Source organism: Prionailurus bengalensis, chromosome B3 (assembly GCF_016509475.1).
Source record: "Prionailurus bengalensis isolate Pbe53 chromosome B3, Fcat_Pben_1.1_paternal_pri, whole genome shotgun sequence".
NCBI lineage: Eukaryota > Metazoa > Chordata > Mammalia > Carnivora > Felidae > Prionailurus > Prionailurus bengalensis.
The window spans coordinates 30,186,122-30,203,075 of NC_057355.1; the positions used below are offsets into that span (position 1 = coordinate 30,186,122).

Here is a 16,954-nt window from a genome sequence, read left to right on the forward strand (position 1 = left end):
CCCATAGCCCTGAGTCTCAGGTGGGCCACTCGTGCCAGCAGAGAATTAGACAGGAACACAAGCCTGGGGTATGCCCTCTCTGTGACCTCCCACAGCCCCAACTGCCTGCTTCTTTCTCTGGCCCTCTCCCTCCCCCTGCCCCAAGAAGCCGGTATGCTGTGCTCACAGCTAGGAAGGGCAGCTCCCCAGGATCCTCCCCGGCAAGCAGGCTGAGAGTCACAGCAGGAAGAGCTGTGTCCCTGGGGACTGTCTCTTGAGTTTTGTTGTAACCCTTCCTTCTGGGCCCAGACAACATAGAGAGAACTTCGAGGCCACGCCAATGTGGGGTTGCCTCCTCAGAACACAAAACTCGAGTCTGGCAACCACTGTTTTGCAACATGCCTTCAATAGTACCTATAAATTCCAGAGTGATCGCTAGTGGAGAGGAGCAGAAACAATGGGCTACAGATAGTGTCCACTGTACAGGGTTTAGAGCTCTGAAATCTGGTCTAAATTTAGAGTCTACATGTTTGCACTTCCATCCATTCTACTCTTAATAACATGGCAGCTGTTGCTACCACTGCCAACTGCTGACTCTTCTCCCCCAAGCCAGGTGGCCTCTCTGCTACCGAAGTGTCGGCATATTAGCTTGTCTGCCTTTGTGAGAGCCCTGCGGATGTGTACATTCACGTACAGGTAAAAGGTATGTGAATTCTGTAGCAGATGATGCTTGATGCTGTACAAGGGCCTGCCTCGGCTCCTATTGTCTGCACAACTCTGAGATCTTCACTGAGAGGGTCAGCCAGAGTCCGGTAACCAAGCCCCTCAAAATGTAGCACAAGCCCAGGAAGGCTGTATGAGGACTGGCCACCAGGGGGCAATCTCACACAGCCGACCTGCAGACTTCAGCGAGCTCTGGGGAAAGCCCATGGTCTTCACTTTCTCTTCTGGGCCTACTTTTCTCAGGTCAGAGAGGGAATGAACAGGACATACCATCCAGGTCAGCAGAGGATGAAGCTCCAAGAGGGCATCTACAACCAAACCCTCCCCAGAACATCAATATGGAAGAGTTACTGAAAAACAAGCGCTTGTCTGGTTTTTAGTGTATATTAAAACAAATTTATTTACACAGTAACATGATGCCACAGAGAACACAGCAAAGTACCACAGCAAACCAAAGGGCGGCACCACCTGGTGACAGAGGGAACCTTGCGTTGGTAGATTTATACAACTCTAAAATGTGCAGAGGGTTAAAGCTCCAGGAAAGAGCAAGAGAACAAGATTTTCAAATACAGAGTGTGGGCAGAGCCATGGGGAACTAAGGTGAGACTGGAATGAAGACTGCCATGATTCAAATGCTGAGAAGGAGGACATCTTGCTTCTGCCCTGATCTCATGCCCAAATGCCCTGCATATCAACAGAAAATCCCAACCCAGTATGTTCACGCATAACTTTCAAACTGGTGAGGGAACGGATAACCAAGTAGTACTTGGAGCAGATTTCCTGAAGCAGTGTGGTTTATCTTTCAAAAATGCTACCCTGAAGCCATAGGGCTGTTCAACATTCAAGTTATCATGAGTGCAGACACACAGATACTTTCCACACACTATACGGGCAAAGTGGATTTTCCATAATACGATAATAATTGTAGCAAAATATAGGACTCTGTACTTCTGCTAGGTTAAAAAATTTCCAACCTCTTTTGATTCCCTGAAACTTTCTGGATTAAAAAAAAAGCATGAGGGTGAGTGGGATGGGTGAAGGTGAGAAGCTGGAAGGAGCCCAGAGGCTCTCTGGAGTGGGAAACGTAACGGGATGTCCGGAACGCAGGCCCCTGTAGCCCACTTAGGTGGGGAAGCTTGTAGCAGTGGCTGATGCAAAAACCTACTCTAATTTCAAACAGCTGCAGAGAGGGGATGTGTAACAGCTGTATAGCACCTTGTACATTCTGGGCACTTATAAATATTAAATGATGGTGATGAGTGGTAACCACCTCTGTAGGAAGGTTTATAAAAACTACTAGAATTTGTTAAGAAATCTCCCAGGAGCTCTTTAAACAAAGCTGTTGAAACTACCACATCTCTTAGAAACGATTGCTCAGCTTTCCGAATCACACGGACATGATGAAGTTCCCAAACCGAAGTCCGGGCAACGGCCACAGTCACATCACAGGGAGAGCGGGGGCTGGCTCCTTCTCCTTAATTACTGGGAAATATCACTGTCTGTCCCAGACTTTCACCATCACCATCATCTTTTCTTTTTTTCCTAATATACAAAATGGACTTATTTTAAAAAGATAGGTGCTTTGTTTGGAGGATGGATTATTTTATCAGCCAAATACCTTGACATGGAATGTATGTGAGTTCTTCTTCTCTGGCATCTGTCATAACTCAAGCATCAGGACAAAAAGGCTTGATTTCTTTGGTATAATCTCTATCTAGGATCTTGCACTGTAGCTCCTCTGGCTTCCCTTGTGGCATCAGTTTTGGTCCATGGAACCCCGACTTTGGGCACTGCCGTAAGCACGGGCAGCTGGACTTCAGTGCACACTTCAGCAAGAGCAGCACTTGGATTTGTCTCGGCACAGCACTTTGGGCCTCTGAGAATATGAGCTTCAATGAGGTAAAACTAATAACCTGGTTTTGTGGGCAGCCATCCTGTTCACTCATTAGGCTGGACCAGAATTTTCAATCCTTATCAACTAGCGAGGGAAATAAAAAACATGTCAGAGTTGGCCTGGAGAGCCAAGTTTCTCTCTCCTTTGTCTTCAAGTATGTTTGTACTTTATTCATACATCTAGAATCATTTGGAATATAGGGCAGTATCCTAAGTACATCCTGACTTCTGGGACTGGTCTGTATTTTTTTCAGATCACTGTCCGTATAATCTAGGGAAAAATATTATTTGCAGGTTACCAGCAAAACCAGGTCAGGTTACTTCCCAGCATCAAAGTATTTTTAATTCAAATTTGGGAAGCTGAGTGCAATCTTTCCATGCCCTACTATGTAGTAGGCCCCAAAGATCCTTCATGAAAACTTATAATGCTAGAAACTTTAAAATACAGTTTTACTTCCAGAAATATCATTAATATTTCTAGAGGTTTAGATCTCTTGGCTTAACAGTTTCCCATGGTAACAAACTTCTTCCGAGTCTGGAAGCAAAACTGGCCTCCACTTAATCTGACAATGGAAGGCTACTCAGCCTCTTCAAATCCTAACAAGCATATGTTAGGCCCCAACATCAGTAGCATGGGTGCTTGGGCCCTGTCTACCTTTACCCAGTTCATCTCCAGAGGGCAAAGCTTGGAGCCGACTGCTATAGTCCTGGCCTCCAATTCTAACTTCGTCTAGGGATTCTTTCGTTGACTCCATAGGCTGCAACTGCTCTTTGTCCCATCCTGCAGTTATTCTCCACAAATTAGCTTCTGAGCATCACGTCGGTGTACATTTATCAAAGGGGCTCTTCCTCAGGCCGGCGTGGGAGAAGTCACGTAGTCCTAGTCCTCTCCGCAGGACATGGGATTCTCTTTTTTCCAAGACTAGGTTGTCACTCTAACAAGGCACTCTGCTATACATTCAGTCTTGGTCTTTGCTACTCCCCCCATTTCCCTGTTTCTCTAGCACCAAAATGTGTCAGAGAAATTGTTCTTGCTCATGCGGCTTAAGGTAAAGTCCCAATGATGGCTTAATTGTTCAAACTCTCAATATAAATGGAAGAATCTGTAGCACAGACTTCAACAGAATAGAAAAAAATTCCAATTAATATTGAAGACAATAACTGGATGTTACTCGAGAAAACATAAAGTGCTAATACTAGTCATAAAGCAAAACTCATGTATATACAGATGTCTGAAGGTAGGATTTCTTGCCAGTTGATTAATGAATTCAAAGATTCTACTATAATTAAAATGGGACTGTAAAAAACTACTTGTGATGATATTAGATTGACTGAATTTCATTATTCTGGAAAAATATTCCAAGGACCATCTGATGGAGAACTTCTTGTCTAGAAATACAGTTATCTTGTCTGTTCTGCTCTAACTAACACCCCTTTCCCTCTCCCTCACATTCCTCAGCCACCACTCAGAGAAAAATTAATCTAGCCACCTGCCTCTGGGAAGCCTGAGGCCCTTCTCTGACTAGTTGGCATTCATCTTTTGGCCTTCACAAATTTGAATATAAAAACAGTACTAAACAAATCTGATGTGAAGGAGGTGCTCAGTTTACCAGTGTTGAAAGATGACGGTAGTGGGGAGTGTCCATGCCTATAATACCATAGGGTTAAAATGAAGAAGACTGGATCCAAGTCAAACAGAAAAAAAATAAAATAAAATAAAAAAGAAGAGAAACGAAAGAGGATATCTAGAGAGCCAATAAGCAAATAGAGGGACTAGGGAACATTCTTCATTAAATATGAAACCTCATTAAATAGTCAACATTCAAATTTACATGGGCAAGGCACCACAAGAATGACATTGAGAAAGTGTCTCAATCTGCAAACCGTCTGGGGGAGGGGAGGGAGGACTGCTGGGGGAATGTGCTGGCCGACATGGCCAGTGGTCTGTGTGCTGCTACTTCAGTGTATTAATTAGGCAAGGAGTTATGTGCACATGGGCTATGCTACGGTGAACTAAACACAGTCTGCCAGGCAAGGCACAGCCAGGCCACAGGACACTGAGACAGAGAGGACTGCTGGCCTGCAGCGGCATGCCCCCTCTGTGGCCATTCCTCGGGGCAGAGCCCTGCTCTCTGGCTAGAGGAGGCCAGACCCTGTGGGCCAGTGAGTCCTTTTCCTTGGGAGTCCTGTACTGCTGGCCAGGAGGACAGGGACATCCTCCCTTTGGAGCCTCACGTGTCCCGTTTTCTTAAAACAAAACAAAACAAAACCAAAGAAGATCACAATAAAATACATTCTTCTCCTTTCTTGATCCTCTTTGATATAGGTGAATCATATGAAAGGCTGTTAAAAATGTTAAAAGTTTAGAAACTTCCAAAAGGCCACTAATGTGCTATCTAAGTAATACTGCCCAATCAGTCTTGGCTTTTAAGGAACTCTGCGCTGGCAGAGGAGGGTCCCAGAGCTCCCTCGCCGACTAGATGCAGAGAACGTGTCCATCAACCCCGCCACAGGTTGTTCCCCTCAGAGGCCTGGCCTCTACTTCCAGCACACGTGTGTGCACCCACGTGTACACACACTTACACCGTCTGAGTGACTCTTGGGATTTCAAGGTTGACGTAAACAGATACTCACAGTTTTGAAGAACACAAGCACACACATGTCACCTCCCACCCCCACTACCCGGAAGGAACACTCATCTCTTAGCGCAAACAGGTATGTGCCAAGGGAAGAAGGGGAGGATTTCTGTAGAACTTGCTTCAGGTGAAGTTGCCACATAAACACTGTAATATACAGTTAAAACAATACATACAAAAATTGCACATATATTCATAGGAGAGGAGCACAGAGCCCATGTATGGTGCACAGCTCACAGGCACCCACCCCAGCATTTGAAATTGCTGCCAGCCATCCTCCAGAGCCATTTCGGAGAGTCCCAAGGAGCAACGTGCAGTGCAACTGGGAGGCAGCCTCTTCAGCAAAGGTCAGCGTTCTGAGGAGGAGGCCAGCGGTCTCATCAGTGGCCTCCTCCCCTCTCCGGCCTCTCGCCAGCACACCGTGCCCTCCAAGCAGATCTCAGAGCTCAACTGACAGCTGTCTCATTCACGGCTGCTGTCCACAGCATTTGGTAGACTAGTTAACACTGGCCACCGCTAGAAACAAGCTGGACAATTACTGCTCAGGGGAACACCGGGAGCTGGGTTCCGCCAGTGCTGGCTGTCCACGCCGACAGCTCTGACAGTAATCAAAGACAGCACTTTCAGCTATTCCCCTGGTGGCCCCTAGGGAACTGCACATGTGGAAAATCATCTCCCGGTGTCCTGCCAGCTATTTATAAGATCTGAACTGAACTCACCCTGGAGAGGCATTGGAGACACCACCTTGGGTCAGTTCTATAATGGGCCACAAGTGGTTGATAAACCCAAACTTCATTGGCAAGTGGGAACAGAGTAGAGGTGAAGGAGAATCAGGCAGTGGCAGCAGAGGGGACCGCTAGGGCCATCCTCCAGGTGGTGCGCCCACTTGCCTGTAACAAATGAAAATGCATCCATGACCCAAGGGATGGAATCTCTCCTTGTCTTTGTACTATCTGCTGGAACAAAGGCTATAGTCCCCAGAAACAAGACTGGGCTGATGCTAAGGATGGCAGTTCTGCCTGGTAAGAGTCAGTTATTGATACTTTAAAGAAGAAAAAAAATCTGTTGTGAGAGCTTAGTGGATGATAGTAGGACTGGTCAAATCTGTCTATTGCTAGTGAGAATAAATACTTGGTGTTAAAAAGACAGGTGGTCTTCAGAATTATGGAGGAGCTGGACACAGCTCAATGAGTTCATACTAAAGGAGCTGTCCCTTCAAGGATATACGTTTTCATTTTTTACCTGCATTTGGGGACAATTAGGGTGAAAGGTGTTCCAATGGAAGGCGACTGCACGGCTGTGCAATAGAATTTCTGCGCAGTGAAGACAGACCCAGCTTCTGACTGGATCTGGAACTGTGGGTAAGCTTTCTGAGCAGACTCATTTTTCCTGGAGAGGGATGGAAGGTTGGTCTCTCTTCTTTCCTTGAATTCTGTGTGAGTACTAGGAAGGGGAAGTGCATGGGCGACGTGAAGGTGAACACAAAAGACAAGCAGCAACCAGGACACACTAGCGGTGCTGCAGGGTTTTCACAATGCAGCCGAGGGAGTCTGGAGTGGCAAAGGCCAAATACTGAGCACAAAGCCAGTCCTCAAGGCTGACCCCACCCTCCCTGTCCAGGGACTTCTCAGCAAACTTGATCATCAGCAGTGTTCGCTTGATGTCTAGCCAGTTTTGGAGAAGGGCGCTCCTCTGCGCTGGGCTAGGAGAGGCCATGAAAGTCTGGAAGAGATCCTCCCGGGGGCCCCAGAGTAGACACTGGAGGATGCCTTTGGCGTCTGAAATGAGGATCCGCTCAGAAGGGTTGGGATTGAGGAGGCAGCTGGCCAGCTGCTGTAGGCCCCGGGAATAGGGGGAGCGGAGTGGGATGCGAGGCAGGTCTGCTCGAGTGTATTCTTTCTCCTTCAGCTCTGGGTTCTCATCAAAGGGGTTGGGCAGGTGCAGCATCTCATAGATGAGGATGCCTGTCTGGAACTCATCACACTTTTTATACTGGGTGGCTGTTATGATCTCTGGAGCAAGGCGGGACTGGTCCCGGAGGATCTCAGGGTCCACCAGATGGCTCTTCTGCTTGGCCTGAGAGAAATTGCTCACTATGAGCCTTGTGGGGCAAGACGAGGTGGGGCTGGACTCTGTAGGCCCAAGGCCCTGGGTGGTTCTCCCTGGCTGGTAGTGGACAAGCAGCAGGTTCTCCAGACGAAGATCGCAGTGAGTGACATGGTAGGGTTTGAGGTGCTCAAGGCCAGAGCACAGCTGTAAGAGTAGCAGACACACTTGTCTCTCATATAAATCAGGGCTTTTCCCATGCTGGGCCAGAGAGTCTCGCACAAAATCAGCCACGGTGAGATAGGGAACCTCCCTGGTGATGACCACAACGTGGCTTCTCTGCTTCCTGCTAATGACCCCCTGGCTTTCTTTCTGGGATGACTCTGTTTCAGAGCAGGGCTCTGGGCTTTTCCCATCAGTTTCTCCTTTTACCTCTTCTTCAGCCTCTTTCATTTCATCCTCTTCCTCTTCAGGGGCATCAGGATCCTCCCAGGGAAGCAGACGATTAGGGACTTCAGCAAGGAAATGCCCACAGTCCTGTTGGATGTTGAAATGGATAGCCAGACTCTGCCGGACAGCCAAGCTGTGATAATACTGCTGAGATTCTTTAGCTTTGCTCTTACAGATCTGAAAGAAGAAAGCAAATAACAACATAAAATGCACACTTTCATAACCAGGCTTAGATGTGTAAAGGAAGATTAATTGGAAGGTGACTGGTTAGAAACAGTGTTATAGTGAAGTCTTCAGAAAGGGTCTTGGTAGTCCTTTGCTGAGTGACAGTAATAATGGCAATAATAACCATTTTTTATGGCAATCTACATGCTGAGCACTTTATGTGTCTTATCTCTAGTCCTTACACTAACTCTTCAAAGTAGGCTGAGAGTTTAAGAATTTAAAACAACAGGGGCGCCTGAGTGGCTCAGTCGGTTAAGTGTCCGACTTCAGCTCAGGTCATGATCTCACGGTTGGTGAGTTTGAGCCCTGCGTCAGGCTCTGTGCTGACAGCTCAGAGCCTGGAGCCTGCTTCAGATTCTCTGTCTGCCCCTCCGCTGTTTGCACTCTGTCTCTCGCATTGTCTCAAAAATAAATAAAAACATTAAAAAAAAATTAAAACAACAAAGAGAGCTACCAGTTTGCAAACCTAAGTCTATCTAACACCAAAGTTTGCTTTTTCTACTGTACCTTGTACCTCATCTAGAAAATAGAACAACCAAAAATAATTTTTCACTTACATTCCGTAGAGGCTAACAGCCGAGACTTATATGATAGCTCAATAAAGTGGGCCAGGATACCTTATTTTGTCACTGGTCAGGAGAGTAACACACAATTGGCCAGATAAAGTGTGGGTTTTCCTAATTTTCAATCAATGTCATTGTGCTGGTCACAATTCAGGCACTCATGGATGACTGGCAGGGTAGAAATAAAGATTTGAGAGAATCATTGGTCTGACCTAGTCAGAGCAAAACCAACATTTCAATGGCAGGACTTTGAGTTTCATGCTTTCCCTTAACATTAGACCTTATTGAAAGGCCATATTTAGGTAATAAGGCCTTTAAGAAAGAATTTGATTAAGGGGTTGTGGATCATGGGAGAGTTTTTTGATCACAAACACTAGGCAACAAGTTCTACATACCAAAGCAACTATTGTTATTTCTAGTCTTACAGGGTTAGAAAAGCAAAAAGTAAATGAAAGTACCCCTAAATGGACTCTGCTTATGATAGGGTGCAGAGAAGCTGACAATGGAAGACTCGGTCCCTAACACTAGTTCACAGATCATAACATCCAGGTCAGAACAGCTTCTCCCTGAGCCTATTAACTGAGAAGTGCATTTTCTATCCTTAGCAGGGATATGCTGCCATATTTCACAGGTATCTAAGCCTCCCAGCAACAGGCACTCTGAAATGTTCACACTGCCTGTTTGCTGCAGTAATACAGAAAAGAAGCAAATTTTAAAAAGGATTTTCTAGCTATTTTTATTTAAAAAGAAAAATGTACATTTTCCCGGGAGGATGCTGATGAATCTCAGTTCTGAGAAACGGCATGCTCTGATTTCCATTCAAATAGATATTAAGAAAAGTATGAAATAGGTGATGAGGATTAAAGAGTATACTTATCATGATGAAAAAGCTGAAAGAAAAAAAAAAGAAAAGAAATGAAAAACACGAAACCCCTAAAACAGCACCTGGGTGGCAGAGTTGGTTAACTGTCCGACTTAGGCTCAGGTCATGGTCTTGCGGTCCATGGGTTTGAGCTCTGCATTGGGCTCTGTGCTGACAACTCAGAGCCTGGAGCCTACTTCGGATTCTGTGTCTCCCTGTTTCTCTGCCCCTCCCCCATTCCTTAAAAATAAGTGAACATTTACAAAAAAAACCACCCACAACAGACCAAAGGTAAAGGAGTACCCTTGGGAGAGGAGCATCCCTTTCTCATTCACTGTGTTTATACATATTTATTATAATGAGTGGTTTTTTTTTTTTAAGTTTCTCTCTTTCTCTCCCTCTCCCTCCCTCCCTCTCTCTCTGTCTCTCTCTCTCTCTCTCTTTCTCTCGATGGGAGGGAGGGGAAGAGGTCTGAAAACAAGTTTTTTCAAGTCTTCTACCAGCTACATCATCTAGTCTTGAAACTGAGATAACCCCAGGCAGAGTTCAAGTTCAAACATATCTTTCAGAAAATATTATCTTTGGAAAGTTCTCAAAGTCTCAGTACACACAGTATAATATATAATTCTGTATACTCATCAATCATGGCATGAATTCTTTCTATACTGTACTGTTGGCAGTATTTCATATTTATGTGTCAGCAGGTATTTAAAAACCCTATACTTGTCATCATTTAGTTGTATAGGAGTTGGATATAGCACACAACACCATTAACCCCATTTCCAATTTTAATAATTTGCTCAACATCACATTACTGGCTGGAATGAAAGTTTAAAGTTCCTAACTCCTTGGTCTTTGAAAAGTCAATGTACCACTGAGTTTAGCTGAATGAGACTGTAGTTAAACGCTAGCAGTCATGTTATAGAAAGGGCACTCACCAATGAACTTGGCAGGCCTGGGATTTACTCCCGCCACTAACTGTGTGACCATGGGCATGTCTCTGGGTTTCAGTCTCCCTAAATAAAGGAGACAATATAAAAAAAATCCTGTGGGAATGCAAGCTGGTGCAGCCACTCTGGAAAATAGTATGGAGGTTCCTCAAGAAACTAAAATAGAACTACCCTATGACCCAGCAATTGCACTACTAGGCATTTATCCAAGGGATACAGGTGTGCTGTTTCGAAGGGATACATGCACCCCCATGTTTATAGCAGCACTATCAACAATAGCCAAAGTATGGAAAGAGCCCAAATGTCCATCGATGGATGAATGGACAAAGAAGATATGGTGTATATATATACAATGGAGTATTACTTGGCCATCAAAAAGAATGAAATCTTGCCATTGCAACTATGTGGATGGAACTGGAGGCTATTATGCTAAGTGAAATTAGTCAGTCAGAGAAAGACAAAAATCATATGACTTTACTCATATGAGGACTTTAAGAGACAAAACAGATGAACATAAGGGAAGGGAATCAAAAAGAATACAAAAACAGGGAGGGGGACAAAACAGAAGAGACTCATAAATATGGAGAACAAACTGAGGGTTACTGGAGCGGTTGTGGGAGGGGGGATGGGCTAAATGGGTAAGGGGCACTAAGGAATCTACTCCCGAAATCATTGTTGCACTGTATGCTAACTAATTTGGATGTAAATTTAAAAAAATAAAAAATAAAATTAAAAAAAAAAATCCTGAAACCTACCTCACCAGAGCAGCTGTGAGGATTAAAGGAGACTAATTCCATAGAGTTGATCTATAAATCTCAAAGCTTCACAAATGTAACACTGATAATGACTAAAACCTGCAAATGTTAAAAGTGATGTAATATTATAGAATCCTCATGTTTTTCAAACAGAGAGAGCAAAACAGAAAAATGCATCTTTCTTTTTGAGTCCTGAGAGCCACCTGCCCCAGCAGTGAGACTCTCTGAGGTTTGGTAGAGGACAGGCAGAGAGGAAGAACTAATGTCCAGGACCTCCAGGCCAGGGTCAGCCCTGACAAGCAAATCAAACTGGCAGTATGTTCTGGCCCAAGACAGGCCAATATAAGGCTCTCTTCTCTCTCAGAAGTGTTTGGTCAATCTGTAGGTTTTACTATGCTAAGCTGCACTGAAAAACACCTGCCACTCTGTGGTTTGGCATTAGAAGCAGAGAAGATATTCTCATTGTGACTGCCACTCTCCTCATGTTATCCTCATGGTATCTGCTGATACAGAGACACACACACTTGTATAAGATTCCCCAGAGCTGTGTGACTAGACAATGAACATGGGCACTACAAGAAGAATTTATGTTTAGTTTCACAGATCAATTTGAGATAAAGGTTCAAAGTGATTTACAAAGAAGAAATGATAAATCGCTCAACCAGTGCGGATGCTCTGAAGGAAAATGGCCTGCCTGGAGAGCCGACCTGAGCAGGTGACACTTCCTTATCTCCCCATCTTACAATATGTAGACAGGCCAAAGAATAATGGGTCACTCTAGTTTAAAGGGCAAAGGGAAAAGGGAGAAGACTGGAGCATGATAGAGGGAAACAAAATACTAGGGCTTCTAACTGGTTTATAACCGTGAAAACAGTTACAACCAAAATACAGACCAACGGAGATTTCCAAAATAGGATTTCTTATGTGATGAGTATCTCATAAATCTTTATTATGGAGCTTTGTGATGATGTTAATTTAGGTAGGAGTATTATATTATTCTATGTACCACATAGTAGCCATTTTTCAAATATTAATAACTTGACTCCTTTAGTGTTTTTAAAAAAAACTCAAAATTACCTGACTTCAGATGATAAATTTCTAGTCCAAAAGTTATTTCAGAAAACAAGCTGCTCTTTCTAGAACAAATGGACAGGGTTCTTCCTGCTGGTTGTTGTTTTTACCTCCCTCTCTTATTTTCTCTATTCTACAACAAAGTGACTTCCCCTTGGCCTCCCATTTTCATTTATCTTTCTTGAAAGGAATTTACATTTCTTCCCTCAAAGGGCAGTTGGCTTGAACTGCAGGAATTTCCAAAAAGATTCCACTCCCCAAGAAGAATGATTTCCACAGGACTCTGGGCTCCCCCAAATTTTGAAACAGGAACAGAACAGGAGCTGGAATGGTCCCATATCTTCATGCAAGATTCTCTTTTTTAACAGGAGAAAAATCATCTCATATTTGTTTTGACTCCGTGGGAACAACCTATTTAAACTGCCACCAATTCTGACAGATTCTGTACTGTCCACACTTTCTGAGTGGGAAGCAAAGCCCCGCGAGAGCCCGAGCCACAGTGACACTAGAGGGAGCTGTCACATCACCATCCAGGAGTCATTTCTGGGCAAACTGCAGCCTCGCGAAGTCAGGGGGGTGACGGTTGAATCTTGTAAAATATGCCATACGTCCTCTTTCTGGACAAGTTACTGCTTCTATGAAGGTGACAACGCCAAATTCATGCAAAAGAAATGCTTTCTGTGAAAAGCACAAACAGGAAGAGGTCACCACAGTGACCCTACTGGCCTGCTTGCCCACTGAGAAGGCACACCTTCCTGAGCTACTTCTCCAGAGGAAGCCAGAAGAACATCAGAAGGGAAAGCCAGCCAGGGGTAGCTACACACCCACCAATGTGGATAACAGATTGCTGCAAAAACAAGGGCTTGTGGGGAAATTGAGTGTCTGAGTTAATAAAGATGAGTAAGGACAGACAAGGAAAAGGAAAAATATTGATTAATAGTAACTGAGCAAACAAGTATCTGATGGCTCCTTAGCACTTTCCATCTGGGAAAAATCCTGAAGCAATTTAGACAGAGCTCCAAATACAGTGGAATGGGGAACCCTTTAACCACTGATAAATGACCTGCTGGAAAGTGAAAGAAAACCCCATGCTTCCAGGGTCAGAGCCAAACTACCCTCTCCTGAGACCTTCCTAGACCCAGGTCAAAGCATACAATGCTTATACAACCTGATCCTAGTAGGGAAACAGCTTGATAATTGTTCCTCACATGCAACCTGAAAAGTTTAATTTCAAACATTCACTTCAATACAGGGGCTCATTTTCCATGTTGCTCATGGCAACTGCTCTGCATACCTTTGAGTCAAGTTTGCCATTATAAAGCATTTATGTTTGTTATAATAATAATCTCAACCGAGACAGCTAACTTTTAAAAAGCAGAGTGTGGGGATGCCTGGATGGCTCAGTTGGTTAAGCGTCTGACTTCGGCTCAGGTCATGATCTCATGGTCTGTGAGCTCAAGCCCCACGTCAGGTTCTGTGCTGACAGCTTAGGGCCTGGAGCCTATTTCAGATTCTGTGTCTCCCTCTCTCTCTGACCCTCCCCCGCTTGTGCTCTGTCTCTCTCTGTCTCAAAAATAAATAAACATTTAAAAAATTAAAAAAAAAAAAGCAGAGTGTGGGGATCTTTGACTGTAGAGCCCCATTAAAAGCATCTGGGAAGAAGACAGTGTATGTGTCTGATACTACTGACCCTTTCAGAATGCCCACAAAGACTGGAGCCGGTAAAGAGGATGTACATCTTGCTGTCCTTTCAATGTTGGGGAGTAGAGCAGATATCCAGTTTAAGGCAACAAAGTGGGGAGGTAGGGAAAAAGGTGGACATTTGGTAACACAGGAAGGAAATGGCTAGGGAATGAATCAGTTGTTGAAGAGAGTGGTATTATCCATTCTCCTTTAACTCTTCTTCCCAAAGGAATGCTGTTGTTTGTGGGGGCGGGGGGGGGGGGGCGGGGGAAGAGCCTATTCACTGTCCTATTTTCTCACTGACACACTCTCTTCAGCAAACTCATGGCTTCAATCGTCTTGATATATTGCTGATTTCCATATTTGCAACCCAGACTTGTCTTGGACTTTAGACTCATCTATATAATGGCCTACTTGATTTCTCCTTGTGTCTGTTCCATACCACAGACCCTTAAACTTAGCACAACCAAACCCAAACTCTTCATCCCACCAAACCTCCTGTTTTTCCAGTACTTCCTCTCTTGGTGAATGGTGCCGTTATCTGTCCCAATATCTGGCTAAGAAATTCACTCTGAATTTCTCCTCCATCTTCACTTCCTACATCTAATAAATTACCAATTTTAATCGATTCTGTTCCTAAATACCTTTCAAATTATCCTCTTGTCTCCATCATTGATTGCTACCATTATCACCTGCCAGGTCTAGTACAAAAGATTTCCAAGTGGTTTCCCTGTCTCTCGTACGATTCCCCTCAAACACACCTTCCACATGACCACTAGAGCCACCTTTCAAAAAATCAGATATCACTTGCCTATTTAAAATTCATAGTGGCTCCCCATTATCTTCACAGAAGAAAGTCCTGGTCTAGCTTCCTTTCCAGTCTTCTTTCTCACCCCTCTTTCACTTTTGCCATATTGAACTACCAGCAGCCAGCCCCCTGGTTTCTTCTACCTGCCAGGTGTTCTCTCTGATCGGGGCCTCTCTTCACCCCTCATCTGCCTGAGGGATTCCTACTTACCCTTTCAAAGCCATTATCATATGTCAGTTCTGTCAAGGAGAGAAAGTACTGACTACCCTAAACCTCCTTTCTGTGTTTCTTGTATATGTCTCTATTATTACAGATATCACATTTTTTTTTTGTCTGCCTTAGGAGCAGATATTTATATCAGTAGGGCCTACCACAGAGCAAGGCACATTGTGTATGCTTGATATGTCTGTACAAAATACTGAGAAAGGCTACATCTGATGTGGTGTAGCCTCAAGGTTATTTACTCAGAGAAGCTAGCATATACACAGCTTTTATGAAACAGATGGAAGTTGGCAAGGTGATGGGGAGGGGGCAATGGCAGACTAATGTGAATAATGAACATTCATGACCGGACCAGGCAAATGAGTAAACTCTGAACAATGAGGGCTGTCTGCCGAGTCCAGGCTGCCCTAGAGGCTCAGTGGTTTTGCCCTGCACAAACCTACACAAAATGATAGTGCTCTTCATCATTCCATTCAATTTTCTCTCCTTTTCCCCAAAGAAAGCAATAATTACAAAATCTAGGACCCTTCAAAAATATTCCACATTAGCTTTTATTTTTCCATTGATGAGCCAGTTGGCCTAGGATGCCTTCAGCCTACTTCCACTTTATCAGTAGGGAGTCTCATTTCCATCTCACACCATACATTTTACAGTGCCCCTCAGTGAACCTTCAGTGAGATGGGTATTGCAGGGAATGAATTGCAGAGGAACAAAAGCGAGAAACACTGAAGATCACACACACTATACCGTCTGTACTATATTGTCCCGTTACACAAAAACACAACTGCAAATGAGAGACAGCATAAAACGAAAATCTGCAAACATGCCATAGATATCCAGTATATGGTACAACCTTGCTCTAAGAATACAGGCTGATTACCTGTATTGACCTCAATCCTTGATCTACCTAGAAGGAGTATTGCTTTACTTGCTGTTACAGAGCTAAGATCCCCACACACTCAATGCTGTTACAAACATATTAAAAATGGATTAAGTATTTAAAATATAAATGCCATCTGGGCCCCAGGTAGTCAGCATTCCATGCTGTAGGAATCTGCTATGAGACCTGTCAGGTAGGCCAGGTAATTTATAGCTTGGGTTGCTACAAAAATATTCATCTGCCCAAGAAACCCATTTTGGAGTCTAGAGAGAAATTCAAAAAGGCAACTGTATAAGATTTTACTATTTTATTTGTAGCATGTACCCATTAAATCTTTTGATGCTCTTACTCAGCAATGCGGATCAAAATGAAATCACTCGTGTTTCCGAGCTAGTCATTTAGGCTGAGAGAATGACACCCAGGATGTTTACATTAGAGAAACTGAAGTACAGAGCAGTTCAATAACTGACTCAGGCCCAGATTAAGAATCAATTAATTTGAATCCCAACTTATAATTCCTAACTATGTTTTCTCATCTCATTAATGAAAGCTATGGCTTCCTTTTCCTCCTAGACAATTCATTTTGATTCCAGATTTACACAAGTACACCAAACCCTTCCTTCTTAAACCAATTCCCAGTTGAGACTCTTAGGAATTTCTGTATGCACTCAGTCCTGAAATGAAGTGGGCACTGACCTATGATGGCTATGGGTGTGTATAGCTGGCCACTGGTCAATGGCTCTCTGTGAAGTTTCAATGTTGAACATATTTGTACTGAAGGATGAAAGTGGAAGTGTTTCCCCTCTATACTTCTTTCCTTATTACTAAGCCAGTAATTAATTGCCTGTGTCTACAGTCTGAACTAGTTGTAAATTCCTACCAGTTATTCCTGTTAATGCTTTTTCATTTAGTGTCTTGCTTTCTCAGCATCCACCCAAATGAGATAAACAGAGACTCTGTGGAGTCAAAACGCAATAAAGGATGCTGGTGTCCACAGTTCACCTCCACTTATTACAAGCTTCTAACAAGATTCTTGGCATTGGTAGAAGAAAGGAAGCAGGGGCGCCTGGGTGGCTCAGTCAGTTAAGTGGCTGACTTTGGCTCAGGTCATGATCTCATAGTTTGTGGGTTCGAGCCCCTCATTGGGCCCTGTGCTGACAGCTCAGAGCCTGGAGCCTGCTTCGGATTCTGTGTCTCCCTCTTTCTCT

General features: G+C 44.0%; 1 protein-coding gene across 2 annotated transcripts in view; it reads right to left on the reverse strand.

The window, feature by feature from the left end:
* Positions 1-1,075: 1,075 nt before the first annotated feature.
* PEAK1 (pseudopodium enriched atypical kinase 1) overlaps positions 1,076-16,954 on the reverse strand; it is a 313,862-nt gene continuing 297,983 nt past the window's right edge. For both annotated transcript variants that reach the window (XM_043554944.1, XM_043554943.1), the window contains exon 8: positions 1,076-7,904. In XM_043554944.1, coding sequence (XP_043410879.1) covers positions 6,741-7,904 — 1,164 coding nt within the window. In that variant the 3' untranslated portion in view covers positions 1,076-6,740. The remainder of the gene's footprint in view (positions 7,905-16,954) is intronic.